The 15451-nt window shown below is 47.3% G+C and overlaps 1 protein-coding gene across 1 annotated transcript in view; it reads left to right on the top strand.

The window, feature by feature from the left end:
• LIMD1 (LIM domain containing 1) overlaps positions 1-15451 on the top strand; it is a 75621-nt gene that overhangs the window by 34868 nt on the left and 25302 nt on the right. The window contains exon 2 of the mRNA XM_055557116.1: positions 2011-2112. Coding sequence (XP_055413091.1) covers positions 2011-2112 — 102 coding nt within the window. The remainder of the gene's footprint in view (positions 1-2010; positions 2113-15451) is intronic.

The raw sequence follows: 15451 nt of genomic DNA, 5'->3' as shown, positions 1-15451 counted from the left end.
GGACTTTTGGCCCTGTAGTGAAACACAGGACTTTTGGCTGTGAATTTGCAGCCTGAGAACAGCCTAACAGATTGGACAGAGCCAGAAAAGGCTGGCTGAGCCCCTGGTTACGCTGCTGAATGCTGGGGGAGCTTTTTGTTGTTTTTTGGCTATGGTAGGTCTTCGTCGCCAACAGTCTTTCTCTAGTTGCAGTCTGTGGGCTTCTAGTTGCGGTAGCGTCTCTTGGTGAGGGGCACAGGCTCTAGGGCACGCAGGCTTCGTGAGTTGTGGCTCTCGGGCTCTACAGCACAGCCTCAATAGTTGTGACTCACTCTCTTCGGTGCCCCTAGCATGTGGGATCTCCTTGGACCACAGATCGAACCCATGTCTCCTATATTGGCAGGCCAATTCTTTACCACTGAGCCACAAGGGAAGCCTAGAGGACCTTTTTATATATATTCTAAATTTTGGAAAAACTACATATGTTTATTTGTATTTATATATAAATTGTATATAAGTATATAATCAGTTTCTCAAAAATTTTAACACTATACAATACACTTAAACACATCCAGGGGAATTCCCTGGCAGTCCAGTGGTTAGGACTTGGTACTTTTAGTGCTGTGGCCTGGGTTCAATCCCTGGTCAAGGAACTAAGATCCCACAAGCTGTTCAGTGTGGCCAAGAACAAAAACCAGATACAAAATACTTTTTGAGACTAGACTTTTTTCGGCTGTAAAGCAATGTAAGATTTTTTTTTCTAATACAGAAAATGCAAAGCAGTGAAATCAGTCATAATTTTATAGTTTTGGTGTATTTCTTTCCTGAATCTTTTTTAAAAATTCATACATTATTTACATAATTGTAATTTTTTTTCATTTGACTATAATGAGGGAGTTCTTTGGGAGGGAGACCCCAACACCCCCCTTTATGTGGATTGGTCCACATAAGGGACCACATAAAGGGAGCAGAGGGTGGGCGTGGGGTGCAGGCGGGGAAGCCCGGAGCCCAGGCCAGGAGCTGAGACCCAGCGGCCAGGGTGGGGGCAGGAAGGAGCACTGGCCATGCAGTCTGATGGACCTGGGGCTTGGGGGCCTGATCGCCCTTTGTAAAAAGTGAGGTTAGTAAGTCCCCGTTGGTGGTTCCCATTGAGACTTAAAGGAAATAATTTGAAGTTGGCCAGCCTGCATACTGGGCTTCCCTCATAGCTCAGTTGGTAAAGAATCCACCTGCAATGCAGGAGACCCCGGTTCGATTCCTGGGTTGGGAGGATCACTGGACAAGGGATAGGCTACCCACTCCAGTATTCTTGGGCTTCCCTTGTGGCTCAGCTTGTAAAGAATCTGCCTGCAATGCAGGAGACCTGGGTTCGATCCTGGGTTGGGAAGATCCCCTGGAGAAGGGAAAGGCTACCCACTCCCGTATTCTGGCCTGGAGAATTCCATGGACAGAGGAGCCATACCCGGGGTCGCAAAGAGTCCGACACGACTGAGCAACTTTCACTTAGCCTGCACATTTGGCCTGTTTTAATCACGGTGCAGCGTTTGGACATTGTCTTGTAATGTGGGAGCCTTTTTAAATTTAATACTCATTTGTTTGGCTGCACCAGGTCTTAGTTGGTGCAGGTGGGATCTAGTTCCCTGACCAGGGACTGAACCCGGGTTCCCCTGCATTGGGAGTGTGGACTTTTAGCCACCGGGCCACCAGGGAAGTCCCCGGTGAGAGCCTTTGAAAGCTTTGGGCAAGGAAGAAGATGCAAGAAATGGAGGTTTTCTGAGCATTAAAACGCTGGTGTGGAGGGAGCGTGGACATGAGCCCGGGGCTGTTTCCTGCATTGGAAAGGACTGACGGTTGGGAGACTGATGGAGGGAGAGAGCGAGAGAGAGAGACATTCTAGAGGAGTGACCCTCGGGATTCGGGGATGGGCTGGTTGTGGGGAGGGCTGGGTATCTTGCTTTTGTCCATTGATTTTTATTGACTCACATTACACTGTTTCTCTCCCCACTCACTGCTGTGTTCTTTCCCTTGCAGGAGCCTGTGTGAAATGCAGCAAGGGGGTGTTTGGGGCCGGCCAGGCCTGCCAGGCCATGGGGAACCTCTACCACGACGCGTGCTTCACCTGTGCGGCCTGCAGTAAGTGTGTGTGTGTGTGTGTGTGTGTGTGTGTGTGTATGTGTGTGTGTGTGTGTGTGTGTGGAGGGGTGGGGGGCCCAGGGTGAGGAACAGGAGGACCGAGGAAGGGAGGAGACGGAAGAGCATCCTTCCAGGAGACACGTGGCCCGTGTCCCTGCGTGGTCCTGTGGGAAGGCAAGACAGCGTCCTCTAGAAGAGGGGTTTGTACTATTAGCTCAAGGCCCATCAAAATACCAGACACTGCCTGGCGCCCACTCCGGTGTAGCTGAGCGATCCCTAATAACATCAGAGGTCTCAGAAGAGTGGGGAGGAGAGCGCTGGGATTCACCGTTGTCTGCCCTCTTGTCATTTATCTCCCCCACTGTGGGGACCAGCCAACCAAAAGGTGATTCAGCAGTTACCCCAGTGTGAAGCGGGGTCCCTTCTTAGCTCTTTTGCCCTGACCTTTCATCTGGAGGCTGCTGTTTGAGTGAAGAGTGTGAGTGTGTGTGTGAATGCACGCCACACACGAGTGGGTGCCTCTTAGCAATATGTGTGGGTGCCTCTTAGCAACACCTGTGGGTATTTTTGTACTGCTTTGAGGACGTTATACCTAAAACATCAAATCAGGAGACCAGGCCTGTGCTCAGCTCAGACTGCTCGCTGAATGAATGGCAAACACAGTGGAAGATTCTAACATATTGGAGGCTATTTGTCAAGTCTGACCAAGTCATGAATTATGCTTGTTTCATGCTATCTACCAAAGATTAATTTTGAGGAGCGTTTTTGAAAAATGTCCCATTGACATTCTCCAGTTTTGCACTGAGGCTGACAGCCGTCAGTTAAAAGAAAACATTACAACAAAGCCCAAAGAGTGTCTAGGACAAAGGGGTCTTATCGTCTGGCCTGGTGGTCCTTAGTCCTGAGTTTTCATTAGAATCACCGGGTGGTGTTGGGGAGGTGGAGAGATTTTGAAAGCCAGTGATGCTGTGGCCTCTCCCTGACCAGCACAATCAGAAGCTCTAGGTCTGGGGTTTCTAGAGTGGGGCAGGAGAGATTTATTAGCTCCTCAGGTGACTCCCAGGCATGGCCAGACTGAGCACCTGGGATTCATGCCAGGCTCCTCATTTTAGGAGCCTCCAGAAATGGGAGGGTCTTTGTCACCTGGTTTGTGGCACAGCCCTTGTGAGCCTCAGGGCTCCCAGTCTGACGTTCCCTGGGTTGGCATGGGCCTGCCATGTCTTGACGACACAGGCCTGGTTCCCAACCTCAGGCTTCATCCTCACTTAGGTTTTCCATAAAACACGTGCCTAAGAGTTTCCGCCTTGATCAGTATTCACCTTTGTAGGGCAAATTGTGAAAGACTTTGAGATGGATTGGGCTTCCTGGGCAGCTCAGCTGGTAAAGAATCTGGCTGCAGTGCAGGAGACCTGGGTGTGATCCCTGGGTCAGGACGATCCCCTGGAGAAGGGAAAGGCTATCCTCTCCAGTATTCTGGCCTGGAGAATTCCATGGACTGTATAGTCCATAGGGCTGCAAAGAGTCAGACACGACTAAGCGACTTTCACTTCACTTCACTTGAGATGGATTACACATCTCCTAGCATCCGCAGTGGGAATGTAGGATTTCCCTGGTTATCAGATTCCCTGGGTCTCTGGGCCTTTCCTTGCCTTTGAGCCGTAAGTTGTAAAATCTTGATGGCAAAGCCTGTGGTTCTTGTCCACAGCTCTGCAAACTGTCTGGTGGAGACTGACCAGTTTTGGCGTCTGTTAAGCAATTTACGTCAGCACTTCTGATGGCCGCATCTAGATGGTTCTTCCGTGTCTCCCAGGTATAACACCTTATTGTGTGTGTGCGTGCTCACTGAGTCATGTCTGACTCTTCGAGACCCCAGAGACTGTAGCCCACCAGGCTCCTCTGTCCATGGAATTGTCCAGGCAAGAATGCTAGAGTGGGTTGCCATTTCCTTCTCCAGGGGATCTTCCCAACCCAGGGATTGAACCCACATCTCTTACATCTCCTGCATTGGCAGGCACATTCTTTACCACTGAGCCACCTGGGAAGCCAATCACATCTTATTGGTCTCTCATTAATTGATGAATTAAATAAAATATTTGTCCTGTGTTGTTGTCTTATTTGTAAAGAGTTGTGATCATGCCTTCTTTTAAAAATGATCTCAGACTCTTGGCTCCTGCAACTGTTTCTTGATATTTGCTCTATCTTCCAGGAAAAGAGAAAATAAATATTGAGCAGAGGCTGTTTTTATACCTCAAGCAATTACCATTTGAACTAGAAAGTCCTTGGGGGCCAAAGGCTATTGTTGAGTCCATTGGTTGCACCAGTGGCCGCTTGACTAGCTGGCAGTTCCTCAATCAGTTTATTTTGAAATGAAGGCAGATCCGCACACTTGAGACGACAGCTGCTTTGGGATTGTGCTTGCCCCAGCATTGAAGGCCCTGTGGTCTGTCTGGTCTCTGTTTTATTGCTTCCTACTTTCTTATTACAGTCTGACTGAATTTCTCCCTTCCACATTCACCCCTGGAAAGCCCTCTCCCCACCCACTGCAGGCATTTAAATTCAGTCCCGCCTTTAGCACCCGCCCCAGTGCCTCCTCCCCCAGGAAGCCTTCCTTGTTCCCTGAGCAGGAAGGAGCCTTTTCTCCTGAACTAGGCACACCCTGCCTTCTCACATAAACCATGAACCACTCTCTCTGCAGTTCCAGTGCCAGCAAACCGGGCCTCAGGACAGAGTGTGGTGGCCCTCCTGTTGTGGGTAAACACGCGGCTTCCTCCCCACTGGCAGGGGGCGGTTGGAGACCCAGGCACGTGCCTGAGCAGCTTCTCGTGGATGCCAGCAGTGGTTAACTTTGTTCAGTTAACTTGCTGCTGCCGGTGAATGCTTTCAGCAGAAGGCGGTGCCAGGGTGCCCTGCATCCTGGCTCTGCGGGTCTTCGAGTGTGTTTCCATGAGCCTTGGCATGTGGACGCGGCACAGCAGCGGCCAGGCTCATCCGCTCTGTCCCCGACTTTGTTGGTGGAAGAGAAAAATGGGGTCAGAGAGGGGAAGGGCCTCTCTCTAGGCTGAATCCATGGCTTCTAAATCTAGATTAGGTTAGCCTTGAACATGTGTTTGGTTGGTTAAAGTGTATGTGATAAGTGTGTTTTTTTCCGTATTTGTGTGTGTGTTTCTGTTTCCTCATTTTGTTTATGAAAATAATCTGGCTCGAAACACCATTGCGATGTGTTTCTGTAGGTACCCACACATGCGTGCACACACCTGCACTCACACACTCGCTTCTTGGGTCTTGTTGATACTTTATTGAAACATAACGCTGGCATCTTGTTGAGCTCTCACGCACTTACAAGGCAAGGCCAAGGCCTGATGGATTTGACCATTAGAGATAAAACGAGCTACTTCTAGGTTCAGACAATTTATTCCCTTCGTGAGCAACAGAAAGGGCCTGTCAGAGGTGCCTGTATCCCTCTCGCACACCCTGGAGAGGACGACACTGAGACTAAAGGGCCAGTGGCTGGCGCGTAAGTTCTGGGCTGCTCAGCAGCCAGTCCTGGACAAGCTGCCTGGTCATGTGGGCCGTAGCCGCCTTCCTATCCCAAGGTGTCTACACGCAGACAAACCTGTTGCCTCTGGATGGTGGAAGTTCCCCATCTGCCAACAGGCAACGATGTCTAGTTCATTTTTAGTGTGGGAACAACATGACAGCCACAAAAAGTTTCAAAGACAGAAACCCGTCTTGTTATCATTCTAGAACAGGCGTTTTCACTCGTGTTTTCCCTTCTAGATTTTGTCCACATTTATACGCATTTCTTAGAGTTGTCGTCTTGTACACCGATACTGTGTCCTTTCCGATGTAACGTTGTGGCATACATTCACCCATGTCTCTGTCATCTTTGTAATAACAGTGATAATTTTGTTAGTTACACTGTTACATTCGTTACGTTAGTGGTCATGTTACTAGTTTTAAAATAAGTCATTTTATGTTTAATAATTTTAATAGTTACATGGTTGTCATCTGAGCCGTTCGACGGTTTGATGGCACAGGGAGCGTCCGGGGTTTCTTGTTGGTTTAATTTGTATTGGCGTAGCGTTGCTTTGCACACCAGTGAGTCAGCCACACACGCGCACATTACACATGGCTCCAGCAAGTGTCTCTGTGCCTGTGTGTTTTTCTCCCTCTAGTGAGTCGTTTACTTGGAGTTGGTTTCCAGAAGCAAGCATTCAGGGCACGAGGCGTGGGCGTTTATGTGGTTTGTTAAAGTTCTTTCTTAACGGGCTCCTCCAGCGGTGGGTATGTTTGGTTGCCATGGAGATGTGTGCAGTGGGTCTCCCTCTCCCGCAATGGGCTCTGCCCACCCAAGGTGGCCATGCCCCCAGCTGGATGCTCTCAGGAGCTGTGGGCACAGTCGGGTGGAGGGAGGGCACGGCCTTGGCTGGCAGCCACATGCCGCGTGTCTGGACACCTTGTGTCAAGTGGCCAGTCCGAGGAGAAGCTGGCGCCTGTCTGGGGCTCGAGACAGGCTGAATAAGAAGGAAGAAAAAGTTTGCTGGGCTTGTGGAGTCAAGTGAAGTCTCCTTGGCACCTTCCAGAAGCAACTATGAGGCAGAGAGAAGTCCAGACTCTGTGTCCTCACTCCAGGCCGTTTTAGGTCCAGAAAGTAAGCTTTTGTTCATCTTGTAAAGACTAAATAAATTCCACGCTGGAATCATGGGTGAAACCAGTTTCCTGGTTCACAACCCCTACTATTTTTCAGTAGGGATTTTGTGTGGAGTAGAAAATAATGGACTAGATAAGAGATGTTCCTGTCCAGAAGCCCATGGACCATGAGGGTGCCCTGGTCTTGGGGGCAGGCAGTGCCAAGGCCAATGAGGAATATGCCCAGCGTGGGCCTGAGCTCAGAGGAGGGCAGATGGGGTCCCCTCCCGGGACAGGGCTGAGGTGTGCAGGTCATGGCCAGAGCAGGTAACTCTGAGTGTTGTGTTCCTGGACGGAGGCGTGCATTGTGATCTGCCAACCGTCCCTGAGGGAAGATACACAGCAAAACTAAGAATGTGTGCCACTGCCCATCCCACCTGCCAAAACCCAAACGTCCATGCTTGTTGAAGGTAGTGAAGGGGTTGTTTGATGAGATCTCACACCTTTGTTTAGACCCCACCTGGAAAAGTGGCTTCCCAGGTGGCTCAGTGGTAAAGAATCTGCCTGCCAATGCAGGAGACCAGGGTTCGACCCTGGGTCAGGTAGATCTATTGGAGAAGGGAATGGCAACCCACTCCAGTATGCTTGCCTGGAGAATCCGCATGGACAGAGGAGCCTGGTGGGCTCCAGTCCACAGGGTTGCAAAGATTCAGACATGACTTGTCGACTAAACATCTGGGGAACTCTATCTATAGAGTTAGAGTCTATAGAGTCTATCTATAGGTTAGAGTCTGCACTGAGGACACTAGAAAGTGCCAATCCATTCCTTTGAGTAAATGAAACAACTAGAAATAAGCCCAGATTTGTGGGACAGAGGTTCTTAGTGAATAAATCAGTGACTGATGATTTATCCACCAGGAAGGTCACAGCTAAAGTACCAGAGGGTCCTTGGAGGGTGTTTCGTTTCTGTTAGTCATATCCAACTCTTTGCAACCCCATGGACTGCAGTATGCAGGCTTCCCTGTCCTTCACTATCTCCCGGAGCATGCTCAAACTCATGTCTGTCGAGTCAGTGATGCTATCTAACCATCTCAGCCTCTGTAGACCCCCTTCTCCTCCTGCCCTTAATGTTTCCCAGCATCAGGGTTTTTTCTAATGAGTCAGCTCTTTGAATCAGATGGCCAAAGCACTGGAGTTTCAGCTTCATCAGTCCTTCCAGGTTGATTTCCTTTAGGATTGACTGGTTTGATCTCCTTGCTGTCCAAGGGACTCTCAAGAGTTTTCTCTAGCACCACAGTTCAAAAGTATCAATTCTTCAGTGCTCAGCCTTCTTTATGGTCCAACTCTCACATCTGCACATGACTCTTGGAAAAACCATAGCTTTGACTAGACAGACTTTTGTTGGCAAAGTGATGTTTCATTGACTTTGTATATGCCGCCTCACCAACCCAGCTTTCGGAGATGTCCAGACTCTGAAATAGTCGAGCCTGAATTAGGGAGGTCTCTCTTTAACTCATGGCAGGCCTGCTTTCTTAAGAGTCATCTCAGTATTTATAAGTAATTCACAGGTAAGCCTTCTAGCTTGCTGTCGGCCTGCCCCTGCCCCGAGCCCTCCACCTGCTCACTGAATCAGCGTATCAACCCGAGTGAGTTCAGCATTGTTATTACTCATTTCACAGATGAGCAGAGGCTTGGAAAGTTGAGTTTCCTTGTGGTTGGTTATATTGATGTTAAATAACCTGGTTGACAATGGAAACCAGGACCGTGTGGACGCACAGCCCTTGATCGCAGCCCCTGTATCTAATGAGCTTTGCTTAGAGAGACACGGGATCTTGCCGTGACATCTCAGGTTCAGTTCCGCCTGGGTGCTGTGTGACAGCAAAGATTGGGTTCGGGGATATTTTCAATGTGTGAATGCAGAGGAGTGGCCTGGTACTTGGAATAGGGGAGTCAGAATTCGGTAGCGGGTGTGATGCACCCATAGGAGAGAAATGGATTAAGGGCTTTCATTAGAGGTCTGTTCCTCCTTAGGCCCTTTGATTCCTGAGTTTTCTGAGCTGCTGAGTCATTCCCGATATTTCTCATCACATTCAGCATTGGCGCATGAGCTGAATGAGTCAGCTGGATCTCGGGGAAAAGCTGAAGATCAAGAATGTGAGAAAGGGAGAGTGGGCAGATAACAAAGGGAGCCAGTGGGCGAGGGCAGAATCAGGAAACCACCAAAATAGACAGAGCTGAGCAAAGAGCTGCACGGGTCAGAGGAGAGGCTTTTACTTGGCGCGTCGTCACAGAGTCACGTGTCCCTCTCCAGCAAATCCCCTTCTGCTGCATGCAGCAGAATTGGGAGCAGGCTTGGTTTCCCAGAGCAGACTCTGTTGCTGCCATCCGAGGCCATGACGTCCTCGACAGCGGGAAGGCGTCAGCTTCTTTGTGCCTGGGACACGAAAGGAGTCTGGGACTTTTAAGCCACGTTGTGAGGGTAACTCCAGTGTGACCTGTGTCATTAATTGCCACATCCGCATTCCAAGCACCTGATACTTGCACACGCATGGTTGGGGTGGAAATCTGCACCCGTTCCCTCAGTAAAACCAGACCAAAGGTGAGCCCTGGTGGTACCCAGGGTCTCCTCAACTCTAAAAGCAGAGTGTAGGATGCTCTGACACGCAGCGGGGCTCACTGCATCCTAATGAACACATGGTGTTGCAGTGAGTGCCAGAATCCCGGGGAGTGAGAGCTTTTACAGAAAACTGAGCTTTATGCTTCCATCACAATCACTGCTTGGGTCTCCTTGGTGATCTCATCCTGCTAAGAGCATCTCCTCTCTCTCAAATATTCCATCTCTCAAATGTTCTTTTACACTTCTGTCCCCCACTCTGGCCCTGTGATGGTTAATTTTATGTGTCAACTTGACTGGGCCACTGGGCGCCCAGATTTTGGCCTAATGATAGTACCGGGATGACAGACCCGTGTGAGTATACGTGCGTGCTAAGTCGCTTCAGTCGTGTCCACTCTTGGCGACCCTATGGACCATAGGCTGCCAGGCTACTCTGTCTGCAGGATTCTCCAGAACTGACATTATTTGTTTTGTTTTGGGGGTTATGGGTGATTTTCTTCTCCCACATGTATTTTTTTTTTTTTTTACAGTGTGACTATATTGCCCTTGTGATGTATAAAGTGCTAAAAACAATAAACGTACTGACTGTTTCTTACTGATAAGTGAACTATGATTTAGGGAGTAGAGACTTGCAGTGTCCAGTATGGTAGTCAGCAGCTACATGTGGCTATTTAAATGGAAACTGCGTTAATTAAAATGAAATAAAGGTTTTAATCCCTCAGTCACGCTAGCCGCATTTCAAGTGCTCAGAAGTCATCCCGGCGCTTGCTTTTATGTTCTGTTTCTCCCATTTAGAAGTATGTCTCACGCTCCTTCCTTGTCGCCCTGTGGTCTTCTGAAGCATCTGCTGCATACGATTCTGTTGACTTGATGTTTCAAAGCCAGTGTGACCTTCCTGCCAGTTAAGGTTTAAAGGGGAAGAGAACCCTCACCATGGGGGCCAGGCGTGGATCCTGTGGTTGGCTTTTCAAGGCACCGCTGGGGCCCCGGCCAGCCTGGGAGTCTGGCAGATCCAATGCCTGGGCAGAGAGTTCGGGCAGCAGTGGCCACCACTGGGGGGTTTGGTTGTCTGGGTCCCCCACGGGGGGAAGACCCTCTCTGTTCCCCCAACCGCCTCAGGTCCTGTCGGCTGCCCTGCCCAGCCCCATCCACACAGCTGGCCTCTGAGCACAGCTATGAGGGGACCATTCCCCAGCTCAGCCACTTCTTCTCATAACATCGTAGTCTGATTCCTTTACTTGACGCTGAGCACATTGCTCCACGTGGTTCCAGCCCCTTTCTCGTCCACTCTCTTGCCACTGTCTCCTCCACCCCATGTCCCTGGGAACCTCCAGCCGCACTGAACGTCACCCACCCCTTTCCTACCCCTGTGCCTCCCGCTTCATCCCCACAGGTGCTCATCGCTCTCTGAGCTGTGTCCTCCACTGCAGTCTCTGTTGTGGCCCCTCTCGGGTACAGGTATCCTATCCATCTCAGGAACACTATACCTGTGTCGGGGTGTGAGGAAATATGATTAGATTGAAACTGTTTGCAGGGTCTGTGCCTCCCCCTCTGAGGTTGGTTTTGGGAGAATGGGGTCAGTGTTGAACTGATCTTGATTTTTCCCTTGATCTGCCACCTTTACTATAAGGCAGAGCATACAGTTAGCACTGAGGAAATATCGGGGGGCATAAAGGTGGCACTTAACCATACCCTGCTCCCCACCCCCCATGCCTCTAGCCCTAAGCAACCTCTCCTCTATAGAGCTGCCTATTCTGGATATTCCATATCAATAGACTCGTAGGTATGTGGTCTTTTGTAACTAGCCTCTTTTGTTAATACTTAGCATCATATTAGCCAGAGTCAGCTACGCTGGAGTGTGTGTCAGAACTTCCTTGCTCTTCATGGCTGAATAATAACCCATTGTACGGATGGACTGCATTTTATCCATGCACAGTCAGTGGATCCTCCTTTCCACTTTTTTGCCATTTGCTGCTGTGAGGATTCCTGTGCGTGTTTTTGTGTGGACATATTTTTTTTCAGTTCTCTGGGATAGATACCTAGGACTGGAACTGGTGGGTCATATGGTAACTCCGTGTTTACCTTTTTGAGGAACCGTTTTGCAAAGTGGCGACACCATCTCACATTCCCAGCAGCAGCGTTTGAATGTTCCAACGTCTCCACATTTCCTGCCAGCACCTGTGATTATCTGAATGATTCTGACCGTCCTGGTGAGCGTGACGTTGAATCTCAGTGTGGTTTTGATTTGCATTTCCCTGATGACCAGTAATGTGGAGCATTTTTTTCATGGGCTTGTTTGTATGTCTTATTTGGAAAAAATCTATTCAGACCCTTTACCCATTTTTAGTTGGGTTATTTGTCTTTCTATTATTACATTTAATAGTTCTTTATATGTTCTTCATATAAATCTATTATATATAATTTGCCAATATTTTCTCTTATTCTGTATACCATTGTTTCTCTTTCTTGACATTATTATTTCCAGCACAAAAGTTTTTAAATTTTGATGTAGTCTAATTTATCTGTTTTTTCTTTTGTTTCTTGTGGTTTTGGTGCTTTATCTAAGTAAACATAGCCTTATCAAAGGTCACAAAGATTCATGCCCATATGTTCTTAAGAGTTTTATAGTTTTAGTTGTTAGGTTGAACTCTTTGATCCATTTTGAGTTCATTTTTGTATGTGGTGTGAGGCAGAAGTTCAAATCCATTCTTTTGCCTGTGGACAGCCAGTTTTCCCAGCACCATCTGTTGAAAAGACCAGTCTTTATCAATTGGATTGTCTTGGGATATTCATCAAAAATTAACTGATGCTAAATGTTAGGGTTTACTTATGTTCTTTCAATTTTATTCCATTGTGCTAATCAATTATCTTTTAAAGAGATTTAACTAATAAGAAAAAAATCAGTTACTGTTTCTGGTCCTCTTTATTCCTTTGTTTAGATCCAGGTTTTCATCTGGTTCCGTTTTCTTTCTCCTTGAAAGACTTAACTTTTTTTTTTTTGGTAGTGCCGATCTGCCTGTAAAGAATTCTTTCAGCTTTTGAATGTCTGAATTCATTCTTACTTCACACTGGTTTTAAAAGATATAATATTATAAAAGATATAATGCCTTTTATAATGGTTATAAAAGATATAAATTGTCCTAAAATATATAAATAGAAATATATATATATTTTCTGGGTGTATAATTCTAGGTCGATAGCTTTTTATTTCATCTTTAAAGATGTTGTTTCGCTGTCTTCTTGCTTGTCTTGTTTTCAATGAGAAATCCAATGCGACCTTTATCTTTTGTCTTTATGTATGTAACGTCTTTTTCCTTAGATTAAGGTTTTCTCTTTGTCATTGATTTTGAGAAATTTGATCATGATGTCCCTGGTGTAGTTTTCATGCTTCCTATGCTTGAGATTTGCTGAACTTTTTGGATCTGTGACTTTATAGTCTTCATCGAATTTAGAATATTTTTGGCCATCATTTCTTCCAATTTTCTGCCATTCTCCCCTCGAGCCTCCACTTCAGGGACACAGTGGTCCCTTGGTTTGGCATATATATATATATATATATATATATATATGTTCCCCCCCCCGCCCCCCACACTCTAGCTTGAAGGATCTTAATTCCACACCAGGGGTTGAATCAACGTCCTCGGCAGTGAAAGCGCCACGTCCTAACTGCTATACTGCCAAGGAATTCCCATTTTGGCACCTTGAAGTTGTCCCATGGCTCACTTGACGGCCTTTTCATTTCTCAAATTCTTTTCCTCTCTGTTGCATTTCAGACAATTGCTGTGCCTTTAAATGTCAATTGCTGTGCCTTTAATTGCAAGAGATAGATTTTATCTCTTGCAATGTGTAATCTGCATTTAATTCAGTGTTTCTCTCATCTCTGACATACTTTTCATCTCTACCAGTTCAGTCTAGGCCTCTTAATATCTTCTGGGTCGCTGGTTAACTTTGGGGGCAAAGTTACTTACTGTTACATGGAATAGAACAACAGTAACTTGTCCTTCTTTACTAATTCTAATGTCTGTGTCAGACCTGGGTTGATTTCCACAGATGGATTATTTTCTTCATTATGGGATGTGTTTTCTTGCTTCTTTGCCTACTGAATCATCTTTGACTGGAAGCCACGCATTGTGAACCATACCTTATTGAGTCCTGGGTATTTTTACATTCTATTAAATCTTCTTGAGCAGTTAAATATTCTGGGGTGCAGATAAGTTACTTGGAAACAGTGATCCTTTCCAGGGTGGTTTTTATGATTTGCTAAGTGAGTTTATAGCAGACCTCAGTTCAGTTCAGTCACTCAGTCGTGTCTGACTCTTTGCGACCCCATGGGTTGCAGCACTCCAGACCTCCCTGTCCATCACCAACTCCCAGAGTTTACTCAAACTCATGTCCATTGAGTCGGTGATGCCATCCAACCATCTCATCCTCTGTCATCCCCTTTTCCTCTTGCCCTCAATCTTTCCCAGCATCAGGGTCTTTTCAAATGAGTCAGTTCTTCACATCAGGTGGCCAAAGTATTGGAGCTTCAGCATCAGTCCTTCCAATGAATATTCAGGACTGATTTCCTTTAGGATGGGCTGGTTGGGTCTCCTTGTAGTCCAAGGGACTGTCGAGTCTTCTCCAACACCACAGTTCAAAAGCATCAATTCTTCAGCGCTCAGCTTTCTTTATACAGCAGACCTCAGTCTAGGGTTAACTAGTCCCTCCAACACAGGGCACAACCTTACTCGGCGTCGCCTGGATTATTATGCATCCTCCCAGTCTGTCTGCTGGGAATCGACTGTTTCCGGCCCTTGTGAACATCAGGCACTGTTCTCTCTCATCCTTCTGGATGTCTTTCGGCCCCAGCTGTGGTTATTTTCTTCACATGCCTGTGCTGATCTGTGCTCTGCTAAATCCTCCAAGGAGGCCCTTCTGCAAAGCTCTGGGATTTTTTTTTTTCTTTCTGTGCAGCGTTCTCTTCCCTTACCCAGATGATGATGGTCTGGAAGAATGGACATGGAAAACAAGAAGAGAATGATTTGTAAAACTGTAAGGAAAAAAAAAAAAAAAAAAAAAAGGACTCCGGAGCAGCGATTTAGAAGAAGATTGCAGTGTGGAGTGGGCTGCTCGAGAGTGTGGTCCTCGACCAGTGCTGGCCAGTAGGACAGAAGCACAGACATGGAGGCTTTTCCTAACCAACAGACGTTGAACACTTTCATAACAACTTGACAAAGCAAATTGGGGCTTGGATTTCATATGTTTTCATTTCCCCACATTATTGTATTTTATGAGAAAATAAGTCTGGCAGATGGAAATTAAAAACAAAACCCCCAAGACTTGGCCCTTGACTGCAGAAAAACTGAGAAAGCAGCAGTGATCTGGAGGTTTTGGACAAAGAAGGAGATGGAGGTGGAGGTGATTTTTTTGCTTCAGAAACTGAAGGTTTTCGATGGGATCCTGGCAACAGTGACTTACGGCACATGCTTAGTATGCGCTGGTGCTGTGCTGGGCCCGCTGTCATCCCTAATCGGTCCTCTCCACGGTACCGAAGGGACCCAGGGGTGTAGGTGACCGGCCAGCCTCTCACTGCTGGGAAGTAGAAGCCAAGGACCCCAGCCTGAGTGCTTTTCCACTTTGCTTTTGCTGCTTTGTTCCTCGTCCCACTGGGCCGGCGTGAGCCTATGGAATCCAGGCAGACTGTTCATCGGAACCCAACCAATTTGCTTGGTTTCTTTCTGTTGCTTTGTTACTAGCAATGCCTTCTACAGTTAACCTGTTCTGGAAAAGCTGTTTGAAGAAGTAGATCAGATAGACCTCTGTGAATGACGCAGGTGCTCTATAGCTGCCCCATAGCTGCCCCGGTCACAAGTGGCCTCCGGGGACTTGAAATGTACTTGTTCAAATACTTGAACTGATTTTTTTTTTTTTTTACAAAAGTTTATTCTTAAATGTACAGTAGGTTCCAAGACGACATTTAGTTATAGCTACAGGTGGCAACAGCTGTTACGGCAGCGAATCCGGATGTTTACACAGGAATGGAACTAAGGCTCATCATTGCCTCGGCACAGGGAATAGCTTCCTTTTTGCTGGATTTCTTAATTCCACAGGTGG

The sequence above is a fragment of the Bubalus kerabau genome, chromosome 20 (assembly GCF_029407905.1).
Source record: "Bubalus kerabau isolate K-KA32 ecotype Philippines breed swamp buffalo chromosome 20, PCC_UOA_SB_1v2, whole genome shotgun sequence".
Lineage (NCBI taxonomy): Eukaryota > Metazoa > Chordata > Mammalia > Artiodactyla > Bovidae > Bubalus > Bubalus kerabau.
This window is presented reverse-complemented; position numbering and strand designations above follow the sequence as displayed.